Here is a 26,701-nt window from a genome sequence, read left to right as displayed (position 1 = left end):
TCTGATTTAATTATTTTTTAATCACCCGAAGATCTCACAGCTATTTCCTCATAGGTTGAGGGAATGCAGTGTGGGCATCAACTATGGTATTAATTGGATAAATGTAAGGGAGTCCAAAGCAGTATCCCTCCAGGGACCTACCTGTTCTCTGATGCATGCTGGCTTCCTTAAGGAAGGGATTAGTATGGGTTCATGGCACATGAAAAAAGCCTACCATAATTAATTTGTTTCCAACTATTTAAGTTGGTCTAATAACAGATATCAAATTCACATGAAGAGCCTTGTCTCCCATAATTAAATGCTTCCTTTGCCAAGGCAACACACGCTGTATTTTCCCAACAGAAGAAACATCAGATCCTAAACTGCAAGTACAGTTGATTGTAGCCACCCACTACAGACTTTACTATCCCCCTTTTTATGGCTCCATGGATTGAAGTCTGGAAGGAATCATTGCAATAGCCTATTCTGATCTAGAATTTCCCCCCAAGACTTCTTGAATCAAAAATATATATCGCATTTAAGCTGGAGCTGTTGACATTGTGTTGATCCAACCGAACTGGGTAGTGCAGTGAGGCTCAAGTATTTCAAGTCTGACATATGATTTTGGTTACTTTATTTCTCAAAGGGAACATCATTAAGAAGCTGCCACGTAAGACTGCAGTCGGGGTAAATGATACGGCGATATTCTGCGTGGAGCTGGACAACGAGTGTCAGAACGTCCGCTGGCTGAAGAATAAGGAAGAATTGAAGCCCAGCAACCGAATTTACATCACCTCATCGGGCAAGCAACATACCATGATCATCCGAGACTGCAAGATGGAGGATGCTGGAGAGATTGCGTTCCTGGCAGAAGAATGCAGAACATCCACCCAGTTCGCTGTCTGCAGTAAGCTCTGCTTTCAATTTTTGATGCACGTTGCACTTTCCCACCAAGATGATGCGCTCAGTCAAAATGGTTATTAGTGTTAGCACTAATTTACCATACTTTTCCTCCAGCAGATGACCTCTTAGGTTCTCCTGGGATTCACAGCACTAACTACTATTCCTATATTTATACAGGTCTCGTGCTTTAAAGTCCCTGAGTGAACAGGGATGGGGAAATGTTGAAATAAGGGCCTGCTTTTAACCAGCGCTCTAAATGAGAGTAAATTAGATGCTAACACTAACAACTAATGTATTAGGGTGAATTAGATGCTCTATGGAGATGACAGATGTTTTTGTAACATCTCTTGTAAAAGTGAGCAAGAGAGCACAAAAATTTGGGCGGGGGGAGAAGAGCAATGTGTGCGTGTGCATGTGTGTGTGTGTGTGTGTGTGTGTGTGTATTTCCTCTCTGTAACAGTCTTCAGGAAAGACATAACGGCAGCGGACTTGTGGTAGCTTAATCTAGCTAGTAGGGATGACAATAGCTGAAAGGGTATGGAGACATGAGCTTTGGTATTTTAAAGCAACTAATGCACATACCCATGGTCACTGGAGAGCTTGTATTTGGGTTGCTAGCTCAGTCTTTGCTCTTATTGTTATGTAGGCCAGCAAGGCTCAGGTAGCAAAGGTCTGCTAGCATATGTTACAATTATACCTTTCTTCTGATTTGAAAACATACCCTGAATCAATGGTAGATTTTGGAAGGGAAAATATCAGACATGTCCAGCCTCTCTACCATTGGAAGTGTTGCTGGTCAGGAGGCATTTAGCCCAGATAGCCAACTGTTTTGATCTGACTTTAGTCTTGGTCAAGGATTTCCAAACTAATCAGTGAAAGTAAGTATAAAGCATGGATAGTTTGGATACCCTTTGTTATACAATTAGTTCCAGAAGCAAAAAGCTAGAGTTTCTACTATAGATAGTTTGATAAGAGTATCAAAGCAAAACTCAGGGGCCCTCAAAGCTGGGGCTCATTTCTAGAGACAGTTTTATTTACATGGCTGTTGCCTTCTTTAAGATTATTCCAAACGCAAGGAACTGGGGCTGCATACACAGCTAAATAAATTGTCTTTCTTGGCTTAGAAATGGTGATGGGTGAGACAGACAGCAGACAGGTGTGTCTTTCGGGAGCTCATGTTACAAGGGGTCTTATAGATGAGGCTGGCATTTTGTGCTAATGTTGGTTGTCAGCAACAGGACAGAGGGAAGAGTCTTAAAATCTCTTCAGTGTAGAGAAAGGCAAAGCCTATGGGCACTGACAAAAGCAATAATCGTTGCACATTTGGCCCCCTGAAAGCACCCTACAGCTGTGCCCTGACGAAAGGCGTTATTGTTTATGTATATATATATATTTTTTTTTTCTCTATATCATTAAGAGAACCAAGACCACCTCATATCTTGGAAGGGAGCTCCAGTCCACCTTCAGGCCCAGGCTAGGCAAACTCCAGAGCAGAGCTCCCTTCCCTGCCTTCTGCCCCCTCCAATCCTGAAGACAGTAGGGCTGGGAGGGAAAGGGGCTAGGGGAGAAAGGCTGCAAACATGCAACCTCTCTTCACTGGATCAGCCCCCTCCACCCCAACCAAACAGTGAACATCTGTTGGGTCAGGGGATTCACTGTAACTCATGGTGCTTTCTGTGAAGCACCATGAGTTACAGCAGAGAGCTGCACATCTGTTAGCACCCTATGTGTCAAGCAACAGAGGCAGCTGTAAAACCATGCGACTCCAAATATCCAACATTCATTCATCGACCCTGCCTCAGTCTTTACCTGTCCAGTTTTTCAATCACTTATCTCTGAGGCTGGTCCCATTATGGTTTCAGAGCTAGATCTGCAGCTGGTACTGAGCTCAGTGGAGCTATAATAGCTTACATCAGTTGCGAGTCTGGGCCAAAATGTTCTAGTTTATTATTGGAGCAGGTGGCAGGGGAGGAATGTTGCTCTATGAAATGACAAGATGATGCCCCTAGCACAGGTGCCTTGGCATGGAAAAGACTTGCTTTGTGGCCAGGATGTCCTGTCCTGTTGTGTAAGGGACAACCAGACTGCAAGTGATGGCTCCTGGCTCAAAGGGTGCACGTGCGAGGAGTCCACTTTTACAGGAATGTCACACGTTCCTGACAGCAGGAATGCAGGGGCCGTTGCACCAGTGGCTGTCTTATATTGGCACAAATTTTCTCCCTCCTGGTATGACCGTTTGGCAATGCAGAGGCATATGTCCAGAGAGCAGAAATCTGCTCTCATTCTAGAGGCGCTCAGCTGCTATCACACAAATTACACTGGATATACATCAGCAAAATAGGGAGGGGACTTGTTGCACAGTGATTTAAACATGCTCTGGTGTTGACTGTCATGATCAGAAAAGGTCAAAGACTGTCCCAGCTGAAGTGGCCCATGGAGCTAGCATATTGAAGAAGCACCGTTTTCAATTGCCAACAACATGCAAGAATACTATGTAGCCAGCATCACATTTGGAAGGTTTTGACTCCCCAGCCCGAATGACCAGGCATGCATTTCCACTTGGATTGACTTTGGGAGGGCATCCGTTCAAGTCCAGAGTGAGGCTCAAACTTCTGCCTTTCGATCCTAAGTGAGATGCTGTCATTGCTCTGCTACCAAGCCCTCTTCTTATTATAACACACTTAATACAGAAAATTGCCTCTTGGACTACGCTACTCAGAAGCCTTCCAGGAGGCTGTGCGGGCTGTGCGGTTGGGATGGAAAAATTAAGCTGCTGGATGGTTAATGGCAAAACTCAAGTCCCTGCCTTTTTTTAGTGTGATCCTCAAGCCCATTTCCTACAGTGGTAATATTTCTGACCTATTTACTGATGAAGGGTGCTACATAAGAGCAAAGGATAATTATTTGAATACCATGCTTTTCCTTCAGCAAACGACCCTCTTAGGTTCTCCCTGAATTCACAGCACTAGCTACTATTCCTGTATTTATACAGGTCTCTTTAAAGTCCCTGAGTGAACAGGGAAAAAGTTGAAATAAAAGCTAAATTTTAACCAACGTTCTAACGAACAAATGTCCTAATCTAATGAATCCCAATCAAGCTGCATCTCACCAGGGTAACATTTAACATGTAGATATTTCTTTTTCCCCAGACGGTTGGAGATCTGTTTTTTTTTTAAACTCATCTTTAATGAAACAATAGAAAAACAAAGTGAAAGTTTCTCTCTCTCAGTCTATTAAATATGGTGTATGTATAAGATGTGTGAGTGTAGTGGTTTGCACGCATGTGTGAAATAATGTCTGTGGATAGTTCATGCAGGTATGTGAAGAAAGGTGTGAGCGTGTGTGTGTGAGCCTCACACGTGTGTAAGGGGAGTCCATGATGATTTGTGCATATGAGAAAGCAGGGTTTCATTGGAGGTGCAGGAGGAGGGCATCAGTAATACTGTGTGGTAATTCTGTGCTAAAGTGTGCATCTGGTCTGGGAAGCAGGTCGTGGTATTTTCTGGTTAAAACTGGACCCTGAATAGGGTGTGTGTGTGTGTGTGTGTGTGTGTGTGTGTGTGCGTGTGCGTGTGCGTGTGGTCAGGAGGTCAATAGCACTGTATGAGTGCAGGGCAATAATCTGGTGGGTCTACACATAAGTGTTAAAGGTACTGTGTGTGTCTCCGCACTCATGTCGGTGCACAGAAATCAGTACCTCTGGGGTGTGAGTTAGTGGCACCGTGTATGCATGCATATGTGTGTGTGCACAGGTGGTCAATAATGTTGTGCAGGGGTTATGGTCTGTGTGTTTGCTTGGACCAGGGCTGCCCAACTTTGGTGTGGCTGCACCTGGTGTGAGGATATCCAGGCCACACGCTGTGGGGATGGCCTCCTGGGACAAGCTCTCCCTCTGCACTGCATGGCAACAGGAGAGGCAACTGCACCTGGACAGCCGTGATCTAGGGAAACTATGGGCTTGTGTGCGTTTGGGCAGGGATGCAATACTTCACGGGGAAGGATCTGTCTTCAAATCCTCTCCCCATCTCAAATCACAACTGATATAACTTTTGAGCCGGATGTGTCGGTGTGACCGAGGGAGGCATGAACACTAATCCCAGTAGTTGTACAAGCCGCTTTCATTATGCTCGTCCGTGCGGTGGCTTTTTCACTTTACAGTGATGTTCGTTCTTTGTCTTTTTCCCCGTACAGCTCCCAGGAAGCCTCCCTCCCATCCTCCAACTAACCCTGTGGTGAAAAATAAAACAGAAACCTCAGTGACGCTAGCTTGGTCCCCACCCAAGACAGACCGCCCCATCCCCATTGACGGCTTTGTCGTAGAACGCAAGAAACTGATGGGCTTCACCTGGATGCGGTGTCACGAGTCTCCCGTCCCCGTCCCCGAATTCACAGTGAGCGACCTGTCGGAAGAGGGAGACTACCAGTTCCGCGTTTCTGCTGTCAACAGCTATGGGCAGAGCCCTTACCTGGAGTTCCTGGGATCCCAGCACCTGGGTGAGCCCCAAACCAAGGGCTGCAGACCACCTGTTGACTTGCAATGCGGTCACATGGTTGGGTAGGCCTGGTTGAAAACCTGTCTTCTTCAGGAATCAAGCCTTTCTGGGGCACGGGAGGAAGCACGAGCTGGGGTCTGGCCCGTTCCCAGAATTATTTCTATTTTTGAGGGTGTTTACTGGGATTTGGAAGGGTTTAGAGTTCCCTTCTGGTCCTACTATTTCCGATGCTATAATCAGTTGCCTGCGGTGCGTCCCCAGGCACACGTCTGTTGCCTTCAGTGGCTGTGGCCTTCTCAAAGACTTCCCCATATTGGCTTCTTGTCTTTGGTTTCCCTTTTCTCCCCCTTAAGAGTTTGGGGCATACAAGACAACACTTTCCAGCACGACAGCCTCGTGCCTTCAGGTTTACCTCTCCCTCTTCTCCAACAGAACCGGTCCCGGCCGTGCGAACTCCACTGACAGCTGTCGAAGTCATAGCAGGAGGAAATGCTACCTTTTCTATTGACCTCACAACCATTTGTTCTGGCACATGGTACCTTAACGGCAAAGCCTTAGAGAGCAGTGACATCTATATCATTAAGAGAACCAAGACCACCCACATCCTCATCATAAAGAACGTGACCAAGAAGGACGATGGGGCGGAGGTGAAGTTTGTTGCCAACAATGTTGAAAGCAGTACCAAGATGAGAATAAGAGGTATGTGCATTGATTTTCCTTCCTTCAGCCAGACAAGCAGGTGCAGCTGTTAGGACAGGCAGCTTGGGGAGCTGGAACTGTAGGCATTATTACAAGTCTTGCCACTGGCACGCTGGACTGTAGCTACATTTATGCTGCAAACCTGCCTGCCTCGCTGCAGCGCTGTCAGACACGGCCGTGCTCCTCAGCAAAGCCTGCCTTGTGAACCAGAAGCATTTTAGTGGCATTTGCACAATGCATTGGGAGAGCTAGTTAGCATCTTGCTCTGAGAACACAGCTTCTGATGCCAAGACAGCTTCAAGACCTTACCCATCTCAAGGCCAGACGCTGGCACTTTCCTGACACCTTATTTCTTAGTGTTGGTGGGTTGCTATAGCCATGCTGGGCCAGGAGGAGCGAGGTTTTGGGGGTTGATATCTTTTATTGGACAAAATATATGCTTCCATATATCTTTTTCTCTTAGTTTAGTTACAGGGATGCCAAATATGCTGGCCGTAAGCTGGATCTGCCCCGTGCAGTTACTCCATCTGGTGCAAGTGATGGGTCACAGAGCTTGGGGGCATGTCTTTTGCCTGCTGCAGAACCCAGGGCTCTGCAGCCCTGGTCGATATGGTCCTTGCCAGCTTGGGCAGCTCTTGCTTGCCTTGCTGCTGCCCAGCCTGCCTCCATTTGCGCTGCCTCCTCCACATTAAGTGCTTTCTTGCCCCTCTCACCACTGCTGCTGCTGCCCCAGGCTCCAGGCCAGTTCTCGCCCATGACGAACCCTGAAGTCCAAATCCAACCCAGGGCACAAGTTGAGTTTGACACTCCTGGTTTAGTAGGCATCACCCAAACAAACCTGGCTTCTCACCTTCTTTCTTAAGCAGCCTCATGGACCGTGATGCTGGCATTTGTTGAGCAGTAGGGACGTGGTCCTTGTTAGTAAGGGCAGCAGAATGGAGCTGTGCCTAAACTGCCCTCTCTGCAGTGAAGATTATGACCATATTTACCTGAAAGCTCAATGCAGAAAAGATTGGGGGATCCTTAGAGGAAAATCTCTGTTGAGGAATATTTAAACTACCATTAATGGGAGAGCCCAGCTGTTTGGGTGACCACACAACGCCATCAGCGGTGGTAAAAATCACCGTGATGAAGAAGGCCTGTGTATGGCTGCACCCCTGCTTAAGCCCGTATCTAGGGCTCTAAATGGTGCATCTGAGTTTGTATTGCTTTGGCCTGGTCTTTTCTAAGGGGAATGTCAACTTGTAGACATTTGCCTTCCATGTGGTTTGCACAAATAGACTAACAAATGACTCAAATGCAATCACGTTTAAAAAAAAATGCTAATACGAAGAGAGATTTGGCTATTTGGTGGGATGCTGGCATGAAGAGAGAGTATGGGGTTTTCATGACTAAGGGCAGAGTTAGAAATGTCTTGTTAATTTAAACTCTCTACACCCATTTGTAGCCCTACCCTTGGAGAAGGGGGTCTTAGCACCGTGGGTCCAGGGTTTGAAGATCCAGTTTCTGACCTTGTGGTAAACCAAAGCAGGTTGCACATCCAGCCTTTTTAGCTGTGTTGTGAAATGTATGGCGCTGGTGGATGCTGAGAAAGCAGTGGCAGGTGGCAAGTGAGGAGGTCTCCTGTCCAGGGCTTGCGTTGCGGAGGAGAGGATGGATACAGATAGGTAGAGAGGCCAAGCAGGGAGAAAGTAGCTCTACAGGAAGAAAATAAAATTATACAGCAAGGCTGAAGCCCAGTTGAACTGAACTCTTCTGGATTTGTTGGGGGGGTTAGCAGGACCGAGCAGACTATGGGCTCCCTCAATGATGGGTTCAATGGCCAGACCTGGAGGCTGGGACTTGGTCATGCTGTCGTTGGAGGATTTTCCTTGAAACATTGAGGAAAATGGTTTAAAAGCTCCAGCGTTGTTTGTGACTTTATGCTGAGTATTACGGAGAAAGCATTGTGCATTGCTCTCTGCAAGACATACGCATCCAAGGGGGCTGGATTCTCAGCTCGCTGACCGTATTGCAAAGCTGGACGAGGTCCCTTGGAGTGAATAGAGCTACTCTGTATTACATGCTTCGGGACCTGGGCCAAGGGAGAGCTTGCCACATAATACAGACTTCATGTGGAGCAGGAGGATTTCACTTTCTCTCCTTCCCTCCCTCCCAGGCGTCGCAGTAAGAATCACTAACAAGAGCGGAGATGTAGAGAAAGTCTCTGCTCGGCTGCGCGAGGAGGCCCAGCTGCGGGCAGAGCTCTCGGACGCGGCAGCTGCCGTGACGTGGCTCAAGGATGGGAAGGAGCTCAAGGCCGGGCAGAAGTATGACCTGCAGACGGCAGAGAAGAAACGCGTCCTGAAGATTCGCGACGTTGCAGCGGAGGATGCGGGGCTGTACGAGTGCATCTGTGAAGGAGATCGAATAGTCTATCAGCTGTCTGTGAAAGGTATGGGACCCTGCGGGGCTGCTTTTGGTCAAGGGCCAGTATGGTTTTTAAGGGTGTATCTGTATAGCACAAAACAGTGCTTTGCAGAGATATCTCAGCTAGCTTGGGTACCAGAACCGGGATGGCTGGGTTAGCCTGGCACGCCTCCTGGGCTAATAACCCCTGCTTTGCAGCATGGTTGACTAGCTCAGGAAGAGCACTGTGCTCACCTTCCCGCTGGTATCTAATGAGGCTAGGCATCAACTCACGGCAATGCCTTGGGTGACAGAGAAGGAGCCGGCTGGTGTTCAGGACACTCAGCATCGCCATAGGGAGTGGAAGTGGCTGCCCCAGGAGTGCTGCTGGGCGTGAGAGGAGAATTGGGGAGCTCGGAGCGGATGCAGAAAGCGCCGGGCTCTGGCGGGAGCCAGGGAAGACACGCGGGCTGCAGGAGCATGGGGAAGTTGACAGTCTGTGCTATGAAGGAAGGGAGATGGTTTTGGAGTTAAGAAACCAGCCTGGCACTCAGGAGATAAAAGGTCTGCTTCTGTCATAGTCGCACAGAGGGACAGATCCTGCTCTGGTTCAAGTCAGTGGAGACTGGCTATCCTAGACTCATTTTCCTCCAAAAAGTACCTGGAGGTTCAGAATAGTTCACCCTCTCACAAGGGTACTTTCAAGGCTTGTTTGTGAAGCTTAAATGGGAGGCACCGTACAAGGGCAAAGGGCCGTTATCTTTCTGATGACCCTTGAGGTCCTTTTTAAACCCTCTGATCCTTACTACTTGTATTTCTCAGGCATTGCACACATAAGCCAGTTCAGCTGGTCTCCCACTGGTGTCACAGCTTGTACTTGCTCACAGTAATCCCCTGCTTCATTCCCTCTTTGCACATACTTGCCACTCGTGCGACAGGCAGGTTGACTGTGTTTGAACAGCCAGCCTTAAACCCTTTGCATCACATTCGTGGCACTACCCTCATGCTTACAAACCTTTCCCCATGCATTTAGGGCTCAGTCCACTGCTGGATTAGTCAGGTTTGCCAAGAAGTTAACTGCAAAAAGCATTTTTTGTTAGAAGTTGATGATGATTTTTTTTTTAAGGTAATTTTATATTACATGGTTGTTACCCAGCTGCGTGTCATGTGTAAGGGCTTCTGCAAAGTGACCCATGAAAATTGTCCAGCTGTAAAATCTTTATTTCTTTCTGTTCAGAATGAACATATTTCAGCTGGATTTTACCAAGCTGTGGGATGTGATAAAAGTGATCTGGTAACACGCACAAGTGTATAATGCAAATGAAGTTCTGTTTTTTATTTGCAAAAGGCTTGTTAGTGGCAAGCTGGTGGTGTTGTGATGCTATGTTATTCCTAGTTGGCTGCTGCTGTTGTCGAAAGTATTGTCTGGACACATGGTAGGGAGGATGTTGCTGGTAAGCAGCTGCTGCTCTTACCAGATGCTGCTTCATATTGGGCGTCTCCTCTAGTAGAAATATTTTAATATGCTATGCAACCGTGAAAGAGCATATCTCCATCACTCTCTTAGAACCAGAGCATTTGTGCGTGGAAACAAAATTGTACAAGCTATGTAGTTCAGTGATTTTTCAACCAGGATGCCACGGCAGAGTTGCTCTGTTCTTTTTCTGTCGTCAAAAAAGGAATGAGAACTAAGAGCTGTCATTTTCCAAGGGGTGCCATGAATCAAAAACAGGTGAGAAGTGCAGCTATGGTCAGTAATCTTGTTTCCAGTGACTCTCAGATGAGCTAGATCTGGACAGTGAAAACTAAGTTTTACCTGGATCATGCTGGCTGCATTTCTGTCTTGTTGTTTAGTAGGGTGGGCATTAGGAAGCCTGATACTGAGCTACTATGGCCCAACAAAATTGGGGTTAGATTTAATATTTGGTTAAATTTATCATTCTGCAGAATTAAGGCATTTGTCAGTAGGACCCAACCCCGTAGACAAAACTCCCATTGACTTTAACAAAGTTTTTGCCCAAGAGAGGACTGTAAAACTGGCCTCTAAATACATTCGCTTTAGACTCAGCCATTCTCCATCACTCTGAGAACGATTATGTGAGGAGCTGGGTATAGCAGGACAGGGTCATATTGCTGTGTTTTGCTGGCAGGAGGTCTGAGGGTTAAGAGGGGGAAGAACCGTGAATCTTTGGTAGCTGCGGGGATGCGTATAGCTATTATTGCTTAGCACGGTCCTCGTTCTTACACCCTTCCATACTGAGGTCCAAAATCTGCTCTCAGATTTCCACTGATAAAGAAAACCCTCGGGCTTTCGTAAGCAGAATTGACCTTTGGCTTTGAGACTAGGCAGAGCAGTGAGACGTGCGACAGTAACCTCAAATAGGTCCCGTGCAGCATTTTTCCTTACCTATGACTGGGTTGTCCCAGCTCCATATAACCATGATACTCCCTCATCTCATCTTCTTCCAGCCTTCATCTCTTAGGCTGTGATGCCCCATCCTCCCACCACGTGTGACTGTCTACCCATGAAATACTAGATCCCCTGACATCCTTGTCATAGCTGCGTGCAAGGGAGTACTATGTTATTTCAATGCGAATGCTCCTTTACCAGACTGTTCGTACAGAGCAAACACAAATGAGGCAGCAACACAGTTGGGAGGGATTCTCTCAAAAATCTGTTTGCTTTTTCTTTCTCTGCTCCTCTCTCGGTGTAATTATTCACTCAGCCAGATTTTCCCATAGCTTTGATTGTATTAGCCGGCAGTCATTCCCAAATACTTTCATCTACCGTATTTCATGGTGTATAAGTCAGGTTTTGACACTGAATTTGTGGCTCTACTTGAGCTGAATGAAACCCTCCATCACTTGTCATTGTGGGCAAACCTGCATTGCCTTTGTGTGGTGCCAGGGAGAGTGTTTATTGGCTTAGGTCTAGTGGTACACTACGATGCCTATACAACTTATACTAAGATGCCTACACAACTCACATCCAGGGAGGTAGCACTCAAGAAGCAGGCATCATGGCACCCCTGGTACTGTGCTGAGGTCACCTGGCTCTGGGAGCCCTCTCCAAAACCTCCAGCTCTCATAGGATTTGGAATTGCAAGTTGCCTTGCAAGTTGCAAGTGGCGTTGATGCCTACACCGTCAGATGGGTCGCCAATTGGCTGGAAGGCCGCGCCCAGAGAGTGGTGGTGGAAGGGTCTTATTTGACCTGGAGGGATGTGGGCAGTGGGGTCGGTCTTTGGACACACACTGTTCAACATCTTCATCAACGACTTGGACAAGAGGGTGAAAAGCACCTTGTTCAAATTTGCAGATGACACTAAGATGTGGAGAGAAGTGAGCACGCTAGAGGAGAGGGACAGGCTGCAACTAGATCTGGACAGGTTACAGGGGTGGGCAGGTGAGAATAAGATGGGTTTCAATATGGACAAGTACAAGGTGCTGCACCTGGGGAGGAAGAACCAGCAGCACACCTACAGGCTGGGGAACTCTCTTGTCATCAGTGCAGAGGCAGAAAAGGATCTTGGAGTCATTATTGATTCTAAAATGAACATGGGCCAACAGTGTGGGGACGCGGTCAGGAAGGCCAACTGCACTTTGTCATGCATCCACAGATGCATCTCAAGCAGGTCCAAGGAGGTGATCCTCCCCCTCTATGTGACTTTGGTCAGACTGCAGCTGGAGTACTGCATCCAGGTCTGGGTGCTGCGCTTCAGGAGGGATGTGGACAGCATGGAGAGGGTCCAGAGGAGGCCACTCGCATGGTCAGGGGGCAACAGAGCAGACCCTACGAGGAGAGGCTACGGGACCTGAACCTGTTCAGCCTCCACAAGAGAAGGCTGAAAGGGGATCTGGTGGTCATCTATAACCTTGCCAAGGGGGACCAGCAGGCTGTGGGGGAGTCCCTGTTCCCCCGAGCACTACTGGGAGGAACAAGGAACAATAGCCATAAGTTGACCGAGAGTAAATTCAGGCTAGACATCAGGAGTCGCTACTTCACAGTCAGGGAAGCTAGGATCTGGAACCAACTTCCAAGGGTTGAAGGGTTGAAGTGGTGCTCACTCCTACCCTGGGGGTCTTCAAAAGGAGGCTAGACAATCACCTGGCCGGGGTCGTTTGACCCCAGCATCCTTTCCTGCCATGGCAGGGGGTCGGACTTGATGATCTGCTCAGGTCCCTTCTGACCCGATCAACTATGAAACTATGAAACTATGAAGTCTTCTCAGCTGGTCACAGCTCCCAGGCCAGGAGATCAAAGTGTCTTAAAATAGGCCTGAAAATAGAAACAGCTTGTGCTATAGTTTAGCAAAAGTGGGATCTTGGAAAAACCTCCTAGATCTTAATAGTCCTAGTAGCAATGCATGTAGCTGGTGGCGTGGGTAGAACTGTCATACTTCTTTGTGTTATATATATATATATATATATATATATATATAGTCACACATGCTTCCTGACTCACTCTGTTGCTGTTCCAGCTCTTGCGCACTTTATAAACAAAGAGAAAGCCGGCGGCATTATCAAAGCCATGCCTGGAAAACAGGCTGAGCTTATTTCTGAGACCTCGGAAGCGAACATCATGGTCGAGTGGTACAAAGATGGCAAAGCCATCCACCACACCAAGAAGTTCACCATGGAAGACAAAGGGAAGTCGCACAAGCTCCTGGTCTCCGCTGTAACGAAAGAAGATGAGGGAACATACACGTGCAAAGTTGGAGAAGACACGCTAGTCTTCGATTTAAAAGTCTCGGGTAAGTTCATGAGCTAACTGGGGCAGGGTTTGTGTTGGATATGTAGGCAGTGGATCATCGGACTCGAATGTTGTGTCCCTAGGTTATTAGCTTTGGGGCATAGGTTGCTTGCCTTGTTCGTGTATCACACCTGTCACAATAACCCCTTATTATGGTCTCCACGCTCCAAGTAAGCAACAAAGGTAGTGACTGTCACCACATCCAGGTCATTATTGAAATGACTTGAATTGCCCCCAACACTTTGGGTAGGTTTAGGTCTAGGCCTGAATCTTGTAGCTCAGTCTTGTCTGTGCTGGTGGCCTCAGGGACATTCACACCTGCAGAAAGACAACGAGAGTCTTGTGCTAGAGCCCTGCCACAAGAGCAGGGGCTGCAGGGGCCGCCAGGACCCCTGACATGCTCATGGGAGTGGGAAACGCAGGGAAGAGAACTCAGCCTGTTGGAGAATATCTCATTTCTTGATTGAAAAGCTCTCTCCTTTATGTGGGAACATAATGCTGTGGGTGAGAACCAGACTAAATGTGATAGAAACATGGGGGCGCAGGTAGGAACAGGAAGGGTTTTGGCAGAGCCAGTTGGGAGCGGCTTTAAAAAAGACATAGCCCCATTTGGGGTTTTCTTTGGGGGTAGTTTCCAAGAAATCTGCCTCCCTTTTCATTCAAGTGTGAACCCTGAGGTTGACATTACATGCAATTCTGGGTGTCCTGATTTCCGTGGGATGTAGGTACCTTGAACTATGCTGAAAGTCCAGTACATTCACCTGGGACCAAATCATGGAGAGAAATTCCTGTAGCTTACAGCGTGTAGCTCAGAGTACCTGGTACTTTGAACCTGTGTAGGAGACATAGTCAGTACTGTTCTGTGAAATGGGGCTATTTCAGTCCCTATGAGTTACTGGGAACTTCTCTTCTGCATTGGGTTCAGTGAATTTTGATCTGAGTTTCATCTTCCCCTGACTCCAGCAACCCAAACCAAAGCTCAGTGGAAACCACAGAGTTTCATTTAGTTGAGGGGCAAAACTGCTGAATTTCACATTTTTTCTATGAGAAGCCAAAGGTAAGAAACTCAGGCAAGAAAACTCCTGTTGACCTTAAGCTTGTGCATCTCAGTGCTTCAGGCTGCTAACAAAACCCCAAATCAGGTGAGTCTCGCTTGGTTTTAGATTTCACCAAAAATATTTCCTGACCGCTAACCACACTTGCAGATAAACTATAGCCAGGATCAGGACTAGAAAATAAATTGCCAGTGTGGGCATAAGGATTTTTCATATACCTGTTCATGGGAGGACTCCAGCAAGGCTGTTAATCCATAATCGACTAATTCTTTTAAAAATAGACCGTTCCTAATAGCTTTTAGTTTTTAACAGAAACGCTTGTCCCCTGATGCAGCAGAAGCATGTGGCTGGGTGCAGTATATTTGTTGTCATTGGGATACGTGGGGATTGAAAGCAACAGGTGCTGCAGACCAAAATGCAACACTCAGCTTAGGTTGCTTATAACTGACAGCCGTCAGCTTGCTCGGCAGCGACTGAGTCCAAGGTATGAGTTGAGCATGAGATGGGAGGCTGTATCCTATGTGGTTGTTCCCAGCTTATCGGAGAGGTGTCTATGCGCTCAGCTCAGTGCCACTTTAACCTTCACTGGTAACTCAGGAGAGGCTCATTGATGTTGGGAGATATGATCCATGCAATTGAAACATGGTGAGACACCTTCACCTAAGTGGCTTTACGATCTAATTACCTTGGTCCAAATTCTGTTTTCAGCTACGCCTATATATAGCCCCGTTGGAGGCAACCACATGGACCGGGCTGTCTGTACTGATGCTCTTTCCAGATTAAGTGAAATTCTGCTCTCACTTGGAGATGCACGGCTCCAGCTGAAGTCAACAGGAGTGCTATCCTATCTGAGGACCAATTTCAGGAAGTAAATGGGATAGGAATTGGTCTAAATATATGGCAAATATAGTAGGACTGATTCTCTTCTCACGCTTGATTAATAAAAATACAACTCTTTTGACTTCCTAAGATTGTAGTTGCTATGGTGACAAGGCATCCCATGGTGATCAGGCTACTGAATTGAATCGGGTGATTCCTACATTGAGTTCTTTCAGAAATATCCAGCTTTGATATAAAGCTTCAAGGGATCTCCATCTTACCACATCCCGAAGCAGCTGTGTTTCAGCTCTTGATTATGTTTGCTATTAATTTAAAACACAACAGTGCCACAAGGGAGCGTTTAAACGGAGAATTTTATTTTTTATTGTACTGTTTCTCTATTGGCCAGGAAGCGTGTGAAGCTTTATGCTGTACTTTTGCAGGGGAATCCATAATAATCATCTGTCTGATTTGACCCTGCTTGGATTTGGCCTTCCTGATTCTCACTTTTGGTTTTAGCCTTAAACAGACCCCAAAACCCGAGGCCAACTTCATTGAAACTGTGGGGTTTCCCAGGGAACAGTGGTAGCCTTAGGGTTGTTGGGGCCCTGGGCAAGCGAGTCATTTGGAACCCCTTCGAGGCTTAATTTTGATGGCCTATAAGCAAATCAGACATTTTTTATTTCAAATTCACTTTGCCCTACCCATGAAACTGCAAAGAATATATCTTAATACAATATTGATAATACAAATATTCAGCATCATTCATTTTTATTTTTATACAGTGGTTGCCCAGCTTGCCCTCCCTTAAGGCCGCTACTGCATAAACACATCCAGATTCACTTGCTGTGCAACTCCCCTTTCAGCACACGTGGAACTGGGCCCAATTCCAGTGAAAACCTTTGTGAAACATAAGAAAACTTGCAAGAAATTTGTGCGGAGGGTTAAGAGGAGGCTGGATGAACACCTTGCCGGGGTCATTTGACCCCAGCTGTCTTTCCTGCCATGGCAGGGGTCGGACTTGATGATCTGCTCAGGTCCCTTCCGACCCGACCAACTATGAAACTATGAAGTCTGTAACAGCCTGAGACCTGTCACGTGCCGTGTGGTTCCAGGTTTTGCCGACAGCGTTCCAGCTAGGTCTAGGTGTAGGCTGCAAACCTAGGGAGACGCATTTATGGAGTTACATAGTGGGGAATAAGTTTGTCTTTAAATGCAAACTCAACACCGCATAAGAAGCTCAGTGCATTTTTCTGTATTTTCTATATTCTTTTACCACCCGACGTATCAGAATCATTGCAGAAACCATAACCATATTTCTTAGTCCAAAAAAGCAAATATTATTTTTATTAAAGGAGAAGGCCTCAATTGTGCAAATGCCTACACACGTGGGTTGTTTACTCAGGCCAATAGTCCCAGTAGGTTTAGTGGGGCTTTGCATGGGAGTAACGCTACCTAGATGCATAAATGTTGGAGACTAGGCGCATAGCTAGGAAAATGTGGGAAAACCTCTGTACGTCGGAGTCTTTTTCGGTTAGTGCACGTGCCAGGCTCTGTATATGGATACCTGCAAGCACGCATCCATTGTGGTCTAGTTGATCTCTGTGGTTGGATGTTTTTGTACTTGGGACCTGTAGCACATCGATACGGACATTTATCATTTGAGCTTACAGAGAAATCCCACTCAGCGGTAGCCGTAGTTGGCTGTTATCCTCTCTAGACCTGACACCATAGGAGACTGAGGCACAAGCATGTTACACTTATGATTTCTTCCATGGGTGGTTCCTGGCCCCTACGTATCAGCAACAATGGAAGAATACTGCTGGATCCGACTTGCATCATTCTGGGTAATAAGGGGCATGCACTGCTTCTCCTTCTTCTTTAGATGAAGCTGTTAAGTTTGTCAGGAAGCCTACAGAAATCCCCGAAATTTCCATCCGTCCTTCTGAGAACCTGGAGCTGGCGTGTGAAGTGTCAGTGGCAAGCGGAGCTGTGGTGTGGAGGAAGGATCACGCTGAGATGAAGCAGGACCAGAGAACGGCCATCACCGCTCGGGGAACACAGCGCAAGCTCGTCGTCAAGAACATGACTCAACGCGACCAAGGAAGCTACACCTGCGAAACCAAGGATGACAAAGTGACGTTCCAAGTCCAGGTCCAAGGTAAATGAAGGCACGGATATCTAGGGCAATTAAAAATCTCCATCCTGGGTACCATATTGCATGTGAAGTATATGCTGAATCCCTCTACAGTGTTAAGCAGACAAGGTTCTTTGAGTAAATCCAGTATCTTTTATTAGACCAGCTCAAATAGTTAGTACAATTGTTCTTAGCAAGCTTTCAGGCCCCCTTGGTTAGGCTGAGGAAGTGTCTGCAGAGGGTCTGTGCTCTTCCTGGTTATTCAGCCAGCTTCAGATCAGCCTCTGGTCTTTGCCTGCACAGCTGTAGTGCTCACAATTCATTGCATCTACAGTAAAATAAACGGTGGACACAAACCCGCAATGACCTGGTGGCACGATTCAGTCTGTGAAAGTAGAGGCCACTGCAGCATGCAACATGAAGCCCGCAGGATTAAATATAAAATGGTAGCAGAGGTAGAGAACGAAATGAAGAAGTGCAGATTAAAGGGAAGAAACCCTCGGGCAGTGAAGCTCGGGAAAGAGATGGGGAATCAAGGAGGTAGAGTGACACAGGAAGGCAGACAGCTCTGGCATCATTGGTGAAGGTGTTGTCTCTGGTTCTAGTCTGAAGCTAGATAAGGTTGGGATCTGGAAATAGGAGAGTGTGTGGAGGTGAACTGGGTTTGGTGGATTGAAAGGAGCTCAAACCAGGTCCTGCAGATCTGGTATGGAGCAACACCTGGTGTGTTGTCTGAAGTTATGAATGCAAAGAAGTCTGAAGCTATGAATGCAAAGAAGTATTAGGGACATGTCCCATTTGCGTGTATTCAGGGACACAGTCTGAGTACTGTCCTTTGCCTGAAACCCTCCACTGGCAAACTACAGCCTGACGCTATGGGTTGTCTGCATTGCTGCTGCAGCTCCCTTGAGAGCGCCACTCTGAAGTGCCTCTTGCTGACCGGGACACACTCTGCACCGACCAAACCCAGAGATGAGGTGATAAACCTCTCTGCTCACATCCCTTTCTGTCATTGTCCAGCACATTAGAGGCAGAGAGCTTGTGAACAGCAGGGGAGAGTGCTTCCAGGGAGGCTTCCTGTCTCATTTTCATAGTGACGTGTGGAGTAGGACGGTGGGGCCATATCTCTCAGTGGTACTCAGTGTGCCAGGACAGCAATATAGACAATATAGTTTGATAAACTCTGGCCAGCCACAGCCTGCCTGCGTCACTGCCAGCAACCACTTCCAGCTAGAAGACTTCCAGCCCCAACTGGGTCACTGTGCTATTGCAAAAGCCTCCTCCACACTCGCTGGCTCTCAGCCCTGGAAGGACCTGACCTGGCCTGTGGCTCCCACTCCTTGCCAGCCTGAGATGGCAGGAGCATTTTTGCTTATAGGGCTGCATTGACCCCATTGCCCCAGGCTTTTATCCCCTGGGCTCTTCCCCTTCTGGTGAGGTTTTCTCCTGACCTGCTGCAGGTGTGTCCCTCCCAGTAGCTTACTGCTGTGTCCCTGGCCAAGCTATAGTAGTTCCCTTGCTGCCTGACCAGGGCTCTGCCCTATTGCCCTATTGCTAGCCATCTAGGCACTTGCAATCTCTGGTCTCTGGCTGCCGACGTCCCTGCAGCTAGCCCAGCTTCAGCTGTCTTCACCCGCTTAGGGCTATACCGTAGGCAGCTCCTCTGTTAAAGTAACAGGACTTCTGACTCTCTGTTACAGTAAAGAAACTACAGTTTAGCAAAACCCAACATTTTTGTGCCAATCCAGTATTTGGAAGGAGAATTCCACCCAGAAACTTTCAGCGTTGGGGTGCAGGGCTGAGACGGAGAGAGACACCAGATCTAAGCGGGGAGAAAAGTTGATAGACCAATGGTTTGGGCTCATACCCCAGATGTGGAGGACCCAGGTTGTAGTCTTTGCTCCAAATCATGCAGTTCCCATGGGAAAGTCACCTTTTTGTGTCTCCCTTCACTATCTATAATAAATGAATAAGGATGCTTACCTATCTCAGAAGGGGGTGGTGAAGATACCACCATTTGTGTTTGTTAGGGGTTTAGCTAATATGGGGGAGGCAGGGGCAGGTGTCACACAAGCTCTGTGCAATAAGAAACCGCTCAAAGGGCTATCTGAGTTTTATATATGATGTTTCATTGCCATTTGACAGAGACAGAAGAGGTGTTTGCAAACAAGGAGAAGGTGCAGAAGGAGGTGAAGGCCACCCTCAAGGAGAGCGCCACCCTAAGCTGCGAGGTGGCCCAGGCCAAGACCGAAGTGAAGTGGTACAAGGATGGGAAACTGGTCACCGCCAGCAAGAAATTCAAGGTGGAGTCCGAGGGCAAATCCCGGCGTCTGGTTGTGGAGCAGGTGGAGAAAAAAGATGCTGGAGAATACACCTGTGAGGCTGCCGGCCAGAAGCTGACCTTCAAGGTCACCGTCACAGGTGGGCAGGACAGTGTTATACATTTCTGTGCTTTCTCTTCATGTTTTTTGCTCATGCTTTCAAATGAAATGACAGAAGGGAATAGTTCATCTGCTTCTTAGGCTGCTCTGAGCTGTACAGTGGTTGGGGCAGCAAAGGACATTGGAGACCCGCTGGCAGCGCGGAGGCACCTTCGGTTGCCCTTCGGTTCAGGCTCTGACGCTAGAACAAGTGCAGTGCTTCTCTTCAACTCGAGAAGTCATCACATGTCTTTGCAAAATGAATACAGATCCAGCTAGGACTATATTGAACATTGAGTTGTAATGACTACCCTTTCATCTGGCTTCCTCAGTATTTCTTGAATTCAGGAAGATTAGTATTTAGTGTTCCCTGGATAGATCGGTGGTGCAGGGAGGGTCTGAAGGAGGTGGCTGCACTGCACCAGGTCTGCTCTTGGCCTAACAAGTAGTGATGCCAGCAGATTTTGTTTCCTCTTTCAATAGTGTCTTGTTCTCAAGTTGGGGCATATCTATCCCGATAGCTAGAATCAACCCTGTTGTCACCACTCTCAACCAGCCTGAGCCACATCAACTACCACATAAACCATTCCCATATCTGTACCTTACTTTGTAGCCAGTGTCAAAGCCATCTACTTTGTGCTTTCTATTCCTTGAGTAGAGCGCTGGGCTGAGCTGGATTGTTACTAGGGATCAAACTTAGGGGTTTTCAGTGAGATGGCCAACAGTCACGGGCTTGAGTACAATTTTAAGGTCATCCCTAGCTGTCAGTATATTCATAGCCTTAGTTGTTATTAGGGATCCAGGTTTTCCGCTTGCTATGGGAAAATGCAGAAAAATGTAGATATTTCTCATTTTGAGGAGAAAAATAAAGCCAGTTTGATCTTTTTAAGGGAAAAAATGCAGATTTTCTCTTTCAAAGGAGAAAAACACGTAAGCAGCAGGTTTTCCTTTGCAGGCTGGCAGAGTATCAGCTTGCAAGGGGCTGGTGGGAGTGGGAGGAGGGCGATCGGGGCTGCCACTTGCATGTGCACATGCAGAGCCAGGTAGCTCCTGCAGCTTCCCACAGGTAGATCGGGGGGAGATTGAGACCCCCATAGCGAGGGAGGGAGGGGGAGATTGAGACCCCTATAGCGAGGAAGGGAGTTGGGCTGGACTGGGGTTGGGGGTGCTGCCCAGCTGGGGCGGTGTGCGGGGCCTGCGGCTTGCGGTCCAGGCCTGGAGTGGGAATGTGTGGTTGCAGGGCCTGGCTGGGGAGTGGGATGGAGCCATGAGTGGCTTGTCCGCGGGGCAGTGATGGGGAGATGGCTCCCCACCACTGTGCTCTTCTGTGGCGGGGGCACGGCAGGCACGTGCCCCCAAGATTTGTGCATGGACCAGGGGTGGATGCTGCCACTGGGAGCCCTGTGCCACCATGGCAAGGCATCTCCTGCCCACCTGGCAGCAGTGGGGATGGCAGTGCAGAGTTGTGCCCCACTGCAGCCAGGTGGGTAGGGAGCACCTTGCCATGGCACCCCCCAAACGATCTGTGACACTGGCAGGCCATTGGCCTCCTGAATCCTCATCTACTAGGGATCAGAGGCTGTTACAGGGTGCACCTTGTGTGCTGTTCCTTTGTAATGCTTGCCATTGTTGCTGTTCCTCCCATGCCCATGGAGGTATTCTCTGTGCTTTCATCTTCTCCAACAGAAATGCTGTCCTTACATGGAAAATCTCTGCCCTCCATTGACAAGGAAAGTGCAATGAGGTTATCTTCAACTGCTGATGCAAAGCCACAGAATAGTTCTGAGACTATTGCCAAAAAAGAGCAGACAAGGGCTGGCTGGCATAAGGGACCAGATATTTCCAGTACTTTACCAAAATAAATGACTTCCTAGCTACACATGATATTGCCATAGCCATTCGCTAACCCTCAGGAGTTTGCTTACCCAGTGGCTGGATCTGGCTTACGGAGCTACCATGCCACATCCCACCTGCATACCACCCTATACCATCCAGCCTGCAGGGCTCCCCGGCAGCAGGGGAGCAAAGGCAGGATTAATTGCCACAGCAGATCCCAGAGCTGTGGCCACTAACACAGCCATCACTGTACTTCCAGACCCTCGGGGAGCTCCATGGGCTGGATGAGATGGCTCCATGCACATGTCATTGCACAGGGCATGGGACCAGGCTGGCAAATGTGACTGCTCTGCCGCTGCATCCAGCACACAGCAGTGCACCCGTGTACCGACACCAAGCTGAGACCCATAGACCAGATCCGGTGTGCAGACCAACGCTACACCACCCATCCAGTCTGGAGGTTGAATAGGTGAAACGCCACTGCTTTAAATAAACTTAGAAATATTTCTGTCTATATTTATCTTCTCAGGGTCATATTCACTTGTACTGTAAATCTGCTGCAGGGAATGAAGTCACTTGTGGGATAAATTTGATCCTAGCAGAGTAGCAAACTACCAGTCAGCATAATTCAGCCAATCAAAATAGTTCTTCCATTTCCTCATAATATAAACCAGGATTAATGTTAAAAGGTGGGGAAAAAAAACAGAACAAAATGATTAGTCTGTAATCTGTACGGTCTGCTCTGTTGTTTGTACCACTCAGACCCAATTATTCAAGCTAGTTCACAATTCACTTGATTCATAAGACCATGTTTCTGCCGAACAAATTCATAATTTGGGTTATCCTAAACTGGATTGCCTTTTTTTTTTTTTGGCAATTGCAGTTTTGAATGCAAAGAGTTTGCATCCTCTTTAATTTTTTGAGATGACTAATCCCAGCTGTGCCTATAAATGATATTAAGAGTCCAAGGCTATGTCCATACTGTGTATCAGCGGCTTGGGTAGACATACCTGAGCTAGCTTTAACATAGCTACCACCGATATGGGGCACAGAGGCTTGAATGTCATTGCTGTAAGCCCTTTAGTAGGTACCCGGCTCCAAAATGGGCTTGTCATGTGTGCTGAGTCTAGGCTGCTGCTGCCTCCTAGCTCTTGTTACTTAATTGAACTAGATTAAATTTATCTTGGGTATATCTTCACACCTCTTCATTGCAGCTCTGACTTGCTCTGAATGACCCAAAGGGGCACCTGCGATGACTTGTAGGGGCAAATAATTTGTAGAAGAATGGAGGCCAGTGTTTAAACCTCAACCCCATAATACCTATTACCTGCAGCTCCTCTCAAATACATCCCATTTTACTTGAGTGTAAATCTTTTGGCTTCGACACAATCGCTTCGGCTTTGCAGTGGTGTAAAAGGGGAATCGTATATATGTTAATGAATGTAGCAAATCAAGGAAAACAAAAAGGACTTTCCACTACATTTAATACAATGTGCAAGAATAAAGATATTTAAAGAAATATCTATATTCATATAAAGAAAGGGTGCCTGGTATGGAAATATCAGGCAGCCTCAAGCAGGAAATATGGTAGACTTGCTAGTCATTAGTTAGAAAGACGACTAATCATTACCTTTTATATGGATATATGCTTTTTATCGTGTGTTGGATATGGTATCTTTCAACGCTGGTTCATTTGCCGAGACTGAAATACAAAAGTGTTACTTTAGCTGTCAGTGGGCTTTAAATACCTCCAATGTACATCTTAGGTGCAGGAAGGTAAAATCTCCTGCTGTGCTATTGAGGTGCTACGTATGTTGAATGTCCCGTTTTTTAAGGCTAGAAGGAATTTCTTGAATTGATTGAACTGGCATGTTAGTGGACTGTGGATATGCTTTATAAGGCTATGTTGCAAGTTTTAGGATGATATAGCTTGGAGAAGGTAAGACGGAGGGGGGATTTGCTGCTAATCTTCAAGTACAGAGGGATGTTACAAAGAAGAGAGTGATCAATTGTTCCCCGTGTCCACAGGACAAGTAGTAATGGGCTGGAATTGCAGAATTGCAACAAGGGATATTTAGGACGAACATTTGGAAGAATATTTTAACTCTGGGTGGTTAAACACTGCAATAAATTACCTTAAGAGGTTGCACAGTCTCTGTTATTGGACATTTTTAAATGCAGGTTAGACAAATCGTTGTCCAGGATGGTTTTGGACAGGGATGATCCCACCCCGAGTAGGTGGTCAGCCTAGATGACTCCTGAAGTCCCTTCCAGAGTTATTTTTTTTCCGATTCTGTTTTTCTCTAGTTGCGATAGGGGTGACCTACTCCCCAAAAGGACGAATAGGTGTCATTACCAGATGTTCAGCCTGGAAAAAAACAAAAAAAGTTGTTTTGAAGTACGGGTAGTAGAAACTCAAAAATAAGCCAGGTTGCCTACCTAAAAAGAGAGCCCAAATGATCAGGGCTGCTATAGAGGGTGCATTTATACGATGCTGTTAATGCAGTTGGGAATGTATAAGTAAAGCAAAGCTTTCTGATATGAATGATCATGGAGATCAATCACGGTAAAGGCTTGCAGCAATCCATTGGCCACGATACATTTATTCCTTCTGGGTTTTTAACTTGAATTCTCCCCATTTCAGAAGTTGAAGATGTGTTTGCAAACAAGGAGAAGGTGCAGAAGGAGGTGAAGGCCACCCTCAAGGACAGTGCCACTCTCAGCTGCGAGGTGGCCCAGGCCAAGACCGAAGTGAAGTGGTACAAGGATGGGAAACTGGTCACCGCCAGCAAGAAATTCAAGGTGGAGTCCGAGGGCAAATCCCGGCGCCTGGTCGTGGAGCAGGTGGAGAAGAAAGATGCTGGAGAATACACCTGTGAAGCAGCCGGCCAGAAAATCACCTTTAAGGTCACGGTCACAGGTGGGAGAAGCTATTTCCTTTCATCAGCCCATTTGCTGCTATTGGTGGCCAAAGCCTTCTAGCATAAAATGCATGCTCTTCTGGCTTGTCCACTCAGAGGCCAGAAGACTTTTGAAGAGATTTGGGGGTTTGCCTCCAAATTAGGAAGAAACTAATGGAGTAACCAGATATGCTACCAAAAAACAGTAGCTACTGATTCTGTTTCATGGTGTGTGTTTTCCACCATCAGCATTAACAATTCCAGGCGGTGTTGGCATTATGGACATCTTCATGGCAACCATCAGCCTGCCTGTCTTCCCTTTAATGCCATTGTTTACTTTAAAGCAAACATTAATCTTTAAAAGGAAATTAAAATGACCAGGAAGGAAAGTTTGTGCAAAAGGTGATGTCTAATAGGTAAAGTAAAAGGAAGACAGAGGTGAAATATTCTTGCACAGATGGCATGTGGCTGTCCTGAGGAATTACAAGAGGTTGAACATAAGCATTTGGGTGGGTTTATTTTAAGAGAGGTGCCCTAGAGACATCATTATGAAGGTTAAAGTTGAATTTGCAATTATGTTGGGAGCCACAGAAGGCTTGTGGCTAATGGTTTCTTAGGACTGAAGCTTCTCCGTACTCAGCACTGTGCTATATCTATAAGACAATGCGCGTAGAAAATCCTAAACTCCCCTTTCCCCCTGCAGAGCATGAGGATGTGTTTGCAAACCAGGAGAAGGTGCAGAAGGAGGTGAAGGCCACCCTCAAGGAGAGTGCTGCTCTAAGCTGCGAGGTGGCCCAGGCCAAGACCGAAGTGAAGTGGTGCAAGGATGGGAAACTGGTCACCGCCAGCAAGAAATTCAAGGTGGAGTCCGAGGGCAAATCCCGGCGCCTGGTCGTGGAGCAGGTGGAGAAGAAAGATGCTGGAGAATACACCTGTGAGGCTGCAGGCCAAAAACTGACCTTCAAGGTCATCGTCACAGGTGGGAGAGAGATGGTCTTGTTTTCATTAACATGCTGAACTGCGGCCGATTGTTGAATTTTTCTCTTTTGAATATCTGAGTTCGTGCACATTATGTTTCCTTTTACGATCTGGAAAGTTGACCTAAAGACTCCTGGGCTGCATCTCTAAATAGTGCAGTGATCCTCCACCATGGTGCTGTGGCATCCCAGAGCGCCCGGAGATCCTTTCAGCGGTGCCGTGGAGTGGCACGCAATGCTAGCACTGTGAGGTGTGCAAGCACAATTCACAAGATAAACCCAGAAATTTCCACTAGGCATTGATAGTGTTGAAGTATGTAGACCCATCATGCTCTCTGAGCAGCAGAAAAGTTGCTCTATTCTTTTTCAGTAGTCAAAAAGCAAGTGAAAACTAGGATCTGACCTCTTCGGAGGGGTGCCTCGTGTCTATCAAGGGGTGCACTGAATCTGAAAAGGTTGAGAAGCATTGAACGCCTGTATTGGTACTGATTTACACCAGATAGGAATCTAGCCCAGGAGGAGTAAGTTAAATGGGTTTAACCTTGCATTCTGAAAGTATGAATCCCTTTGGAGACCAGGGTTGAAACAAGTGGTGCATTTGTCTGGGAGGATAATGCAATAACTATGGGGACTGGTTTTGCTGCCATGTGTACTAGCTCAATCTCACTGAAAGGCTGCTGACCAGCGGAGTTACTCCAGCTGCCTAGATACGAGAGAGAGAGAGAGAGAGAAACCAGATGCTTGATTTCCTAAAAACTTGACATTTCCTGTTCTAATGTTTTCAGATAGTTTAATAATGTGCATTGTCCTTTTTATAGATATAAGTGTAGGTCTAACTAATGCATCCCGTTACCAAAATGGTGCTGGGTTTGAGCCCACCTAATGAACTGCTGTCTCTTAATTGCTAACCACACACTCCAATTAGGTGTACACTTGTTTCCCCACGTTATTGAATGCTAGGTCCTGCTTTCCTTCTGGAGCCCTTCTGAGATGCTGAGATTTGGTCCTTTCTATTTCAGGTATTTCTATTTCTGATATAGCCCTATTTTTCACCCCTTCTTCCCAGTGACCATCTTTGCTTTTGCCCCTGTGTTCATAATCTTCCTTGAAAACTGAGGGCAAGTGTTACTTACTGTTTTGAGTCGTAACTAGATTATCTTTAATGTTGACCCCCAACCCCTCACTTCTTCTTTCTGTGATTCTAAAGTGGTTTTCTTTGCTGATTGATACTTTTTGCACTTCTTGTACACTCTTTGAATACTCCTAATACTGTGCTGGAGGGGATTCTTCATCCTTTTAGGTTTGGAGCCTGGAAGCAAGCTGCTCACCCAGCTGTCTTGTCC

The 26,701-nt window shown here is 46.9% G+C and overlaps 1 protein-coding gene across 1 annotated transcript in view; it reads left to right on the top strand.

Annotated features, from left to right (window-relative positions):
* Positions 1-26,701, top strand: part of OBSCN (obscurin, cytoskeletal calmodulin and titin-interacting RhoGEF) — a 247,659-nt gene that overhangs the window by 25,104 nt on the left and 195,854 nt on the right. Inside the window, exons 4-12 of the mRNA XM_059729369.1 lie at positions 626-886; positions 5,074-5,376; positions 5,808-6,074; positions 8,233-8,508; positions 12,943-13,215; positions 16,974-17,249; positions 19,371-19,646; positions 24,126-24,401; positions 25,085-25,360. Coding sequence (XP_059585352.1) covers positions 626-886; positions 5,074-5,376; positions 5,808-6,074; positions 8,233-8,508; positions 12,943-13,215; positions 16,974-17,249; positions 19,371-19,646; positions 24,126-24,401; positions 25,085-25,360 — 2,484 coding nt within the window. The remainder of the gene's footprint in view (positions 1-625; positions 887-5,073; positions 5,377-5,807; positions 6,075-8,232; positions 8,509-12,942; positions 13,216-16,973; positions 17,250-19,370; positions 19,647-24,125; positions 24,402-25,084; positions 25,361-26,701) is intronic.

The sequence above is a fragment of the Alligator mississippiensis genome, chromosome 5 (assembly GCF_030867095.1).
Source record: "Alligator mississippiensis isolate rAllMis1 chromosome 5, rAllMis1, whole genome shotgun sequence".
Taxonomy (NCBI): Eukaryota; Metazoa; Chordata; order Crocodylia; family Alligatoridae; genus Alligator; species Alligator mississippiensis.
The sequence above is the reverse complement of the archived record's forward strand: the minus strand, read 5'-3'. Positions and strand labels throughout refer to the sequence as shown.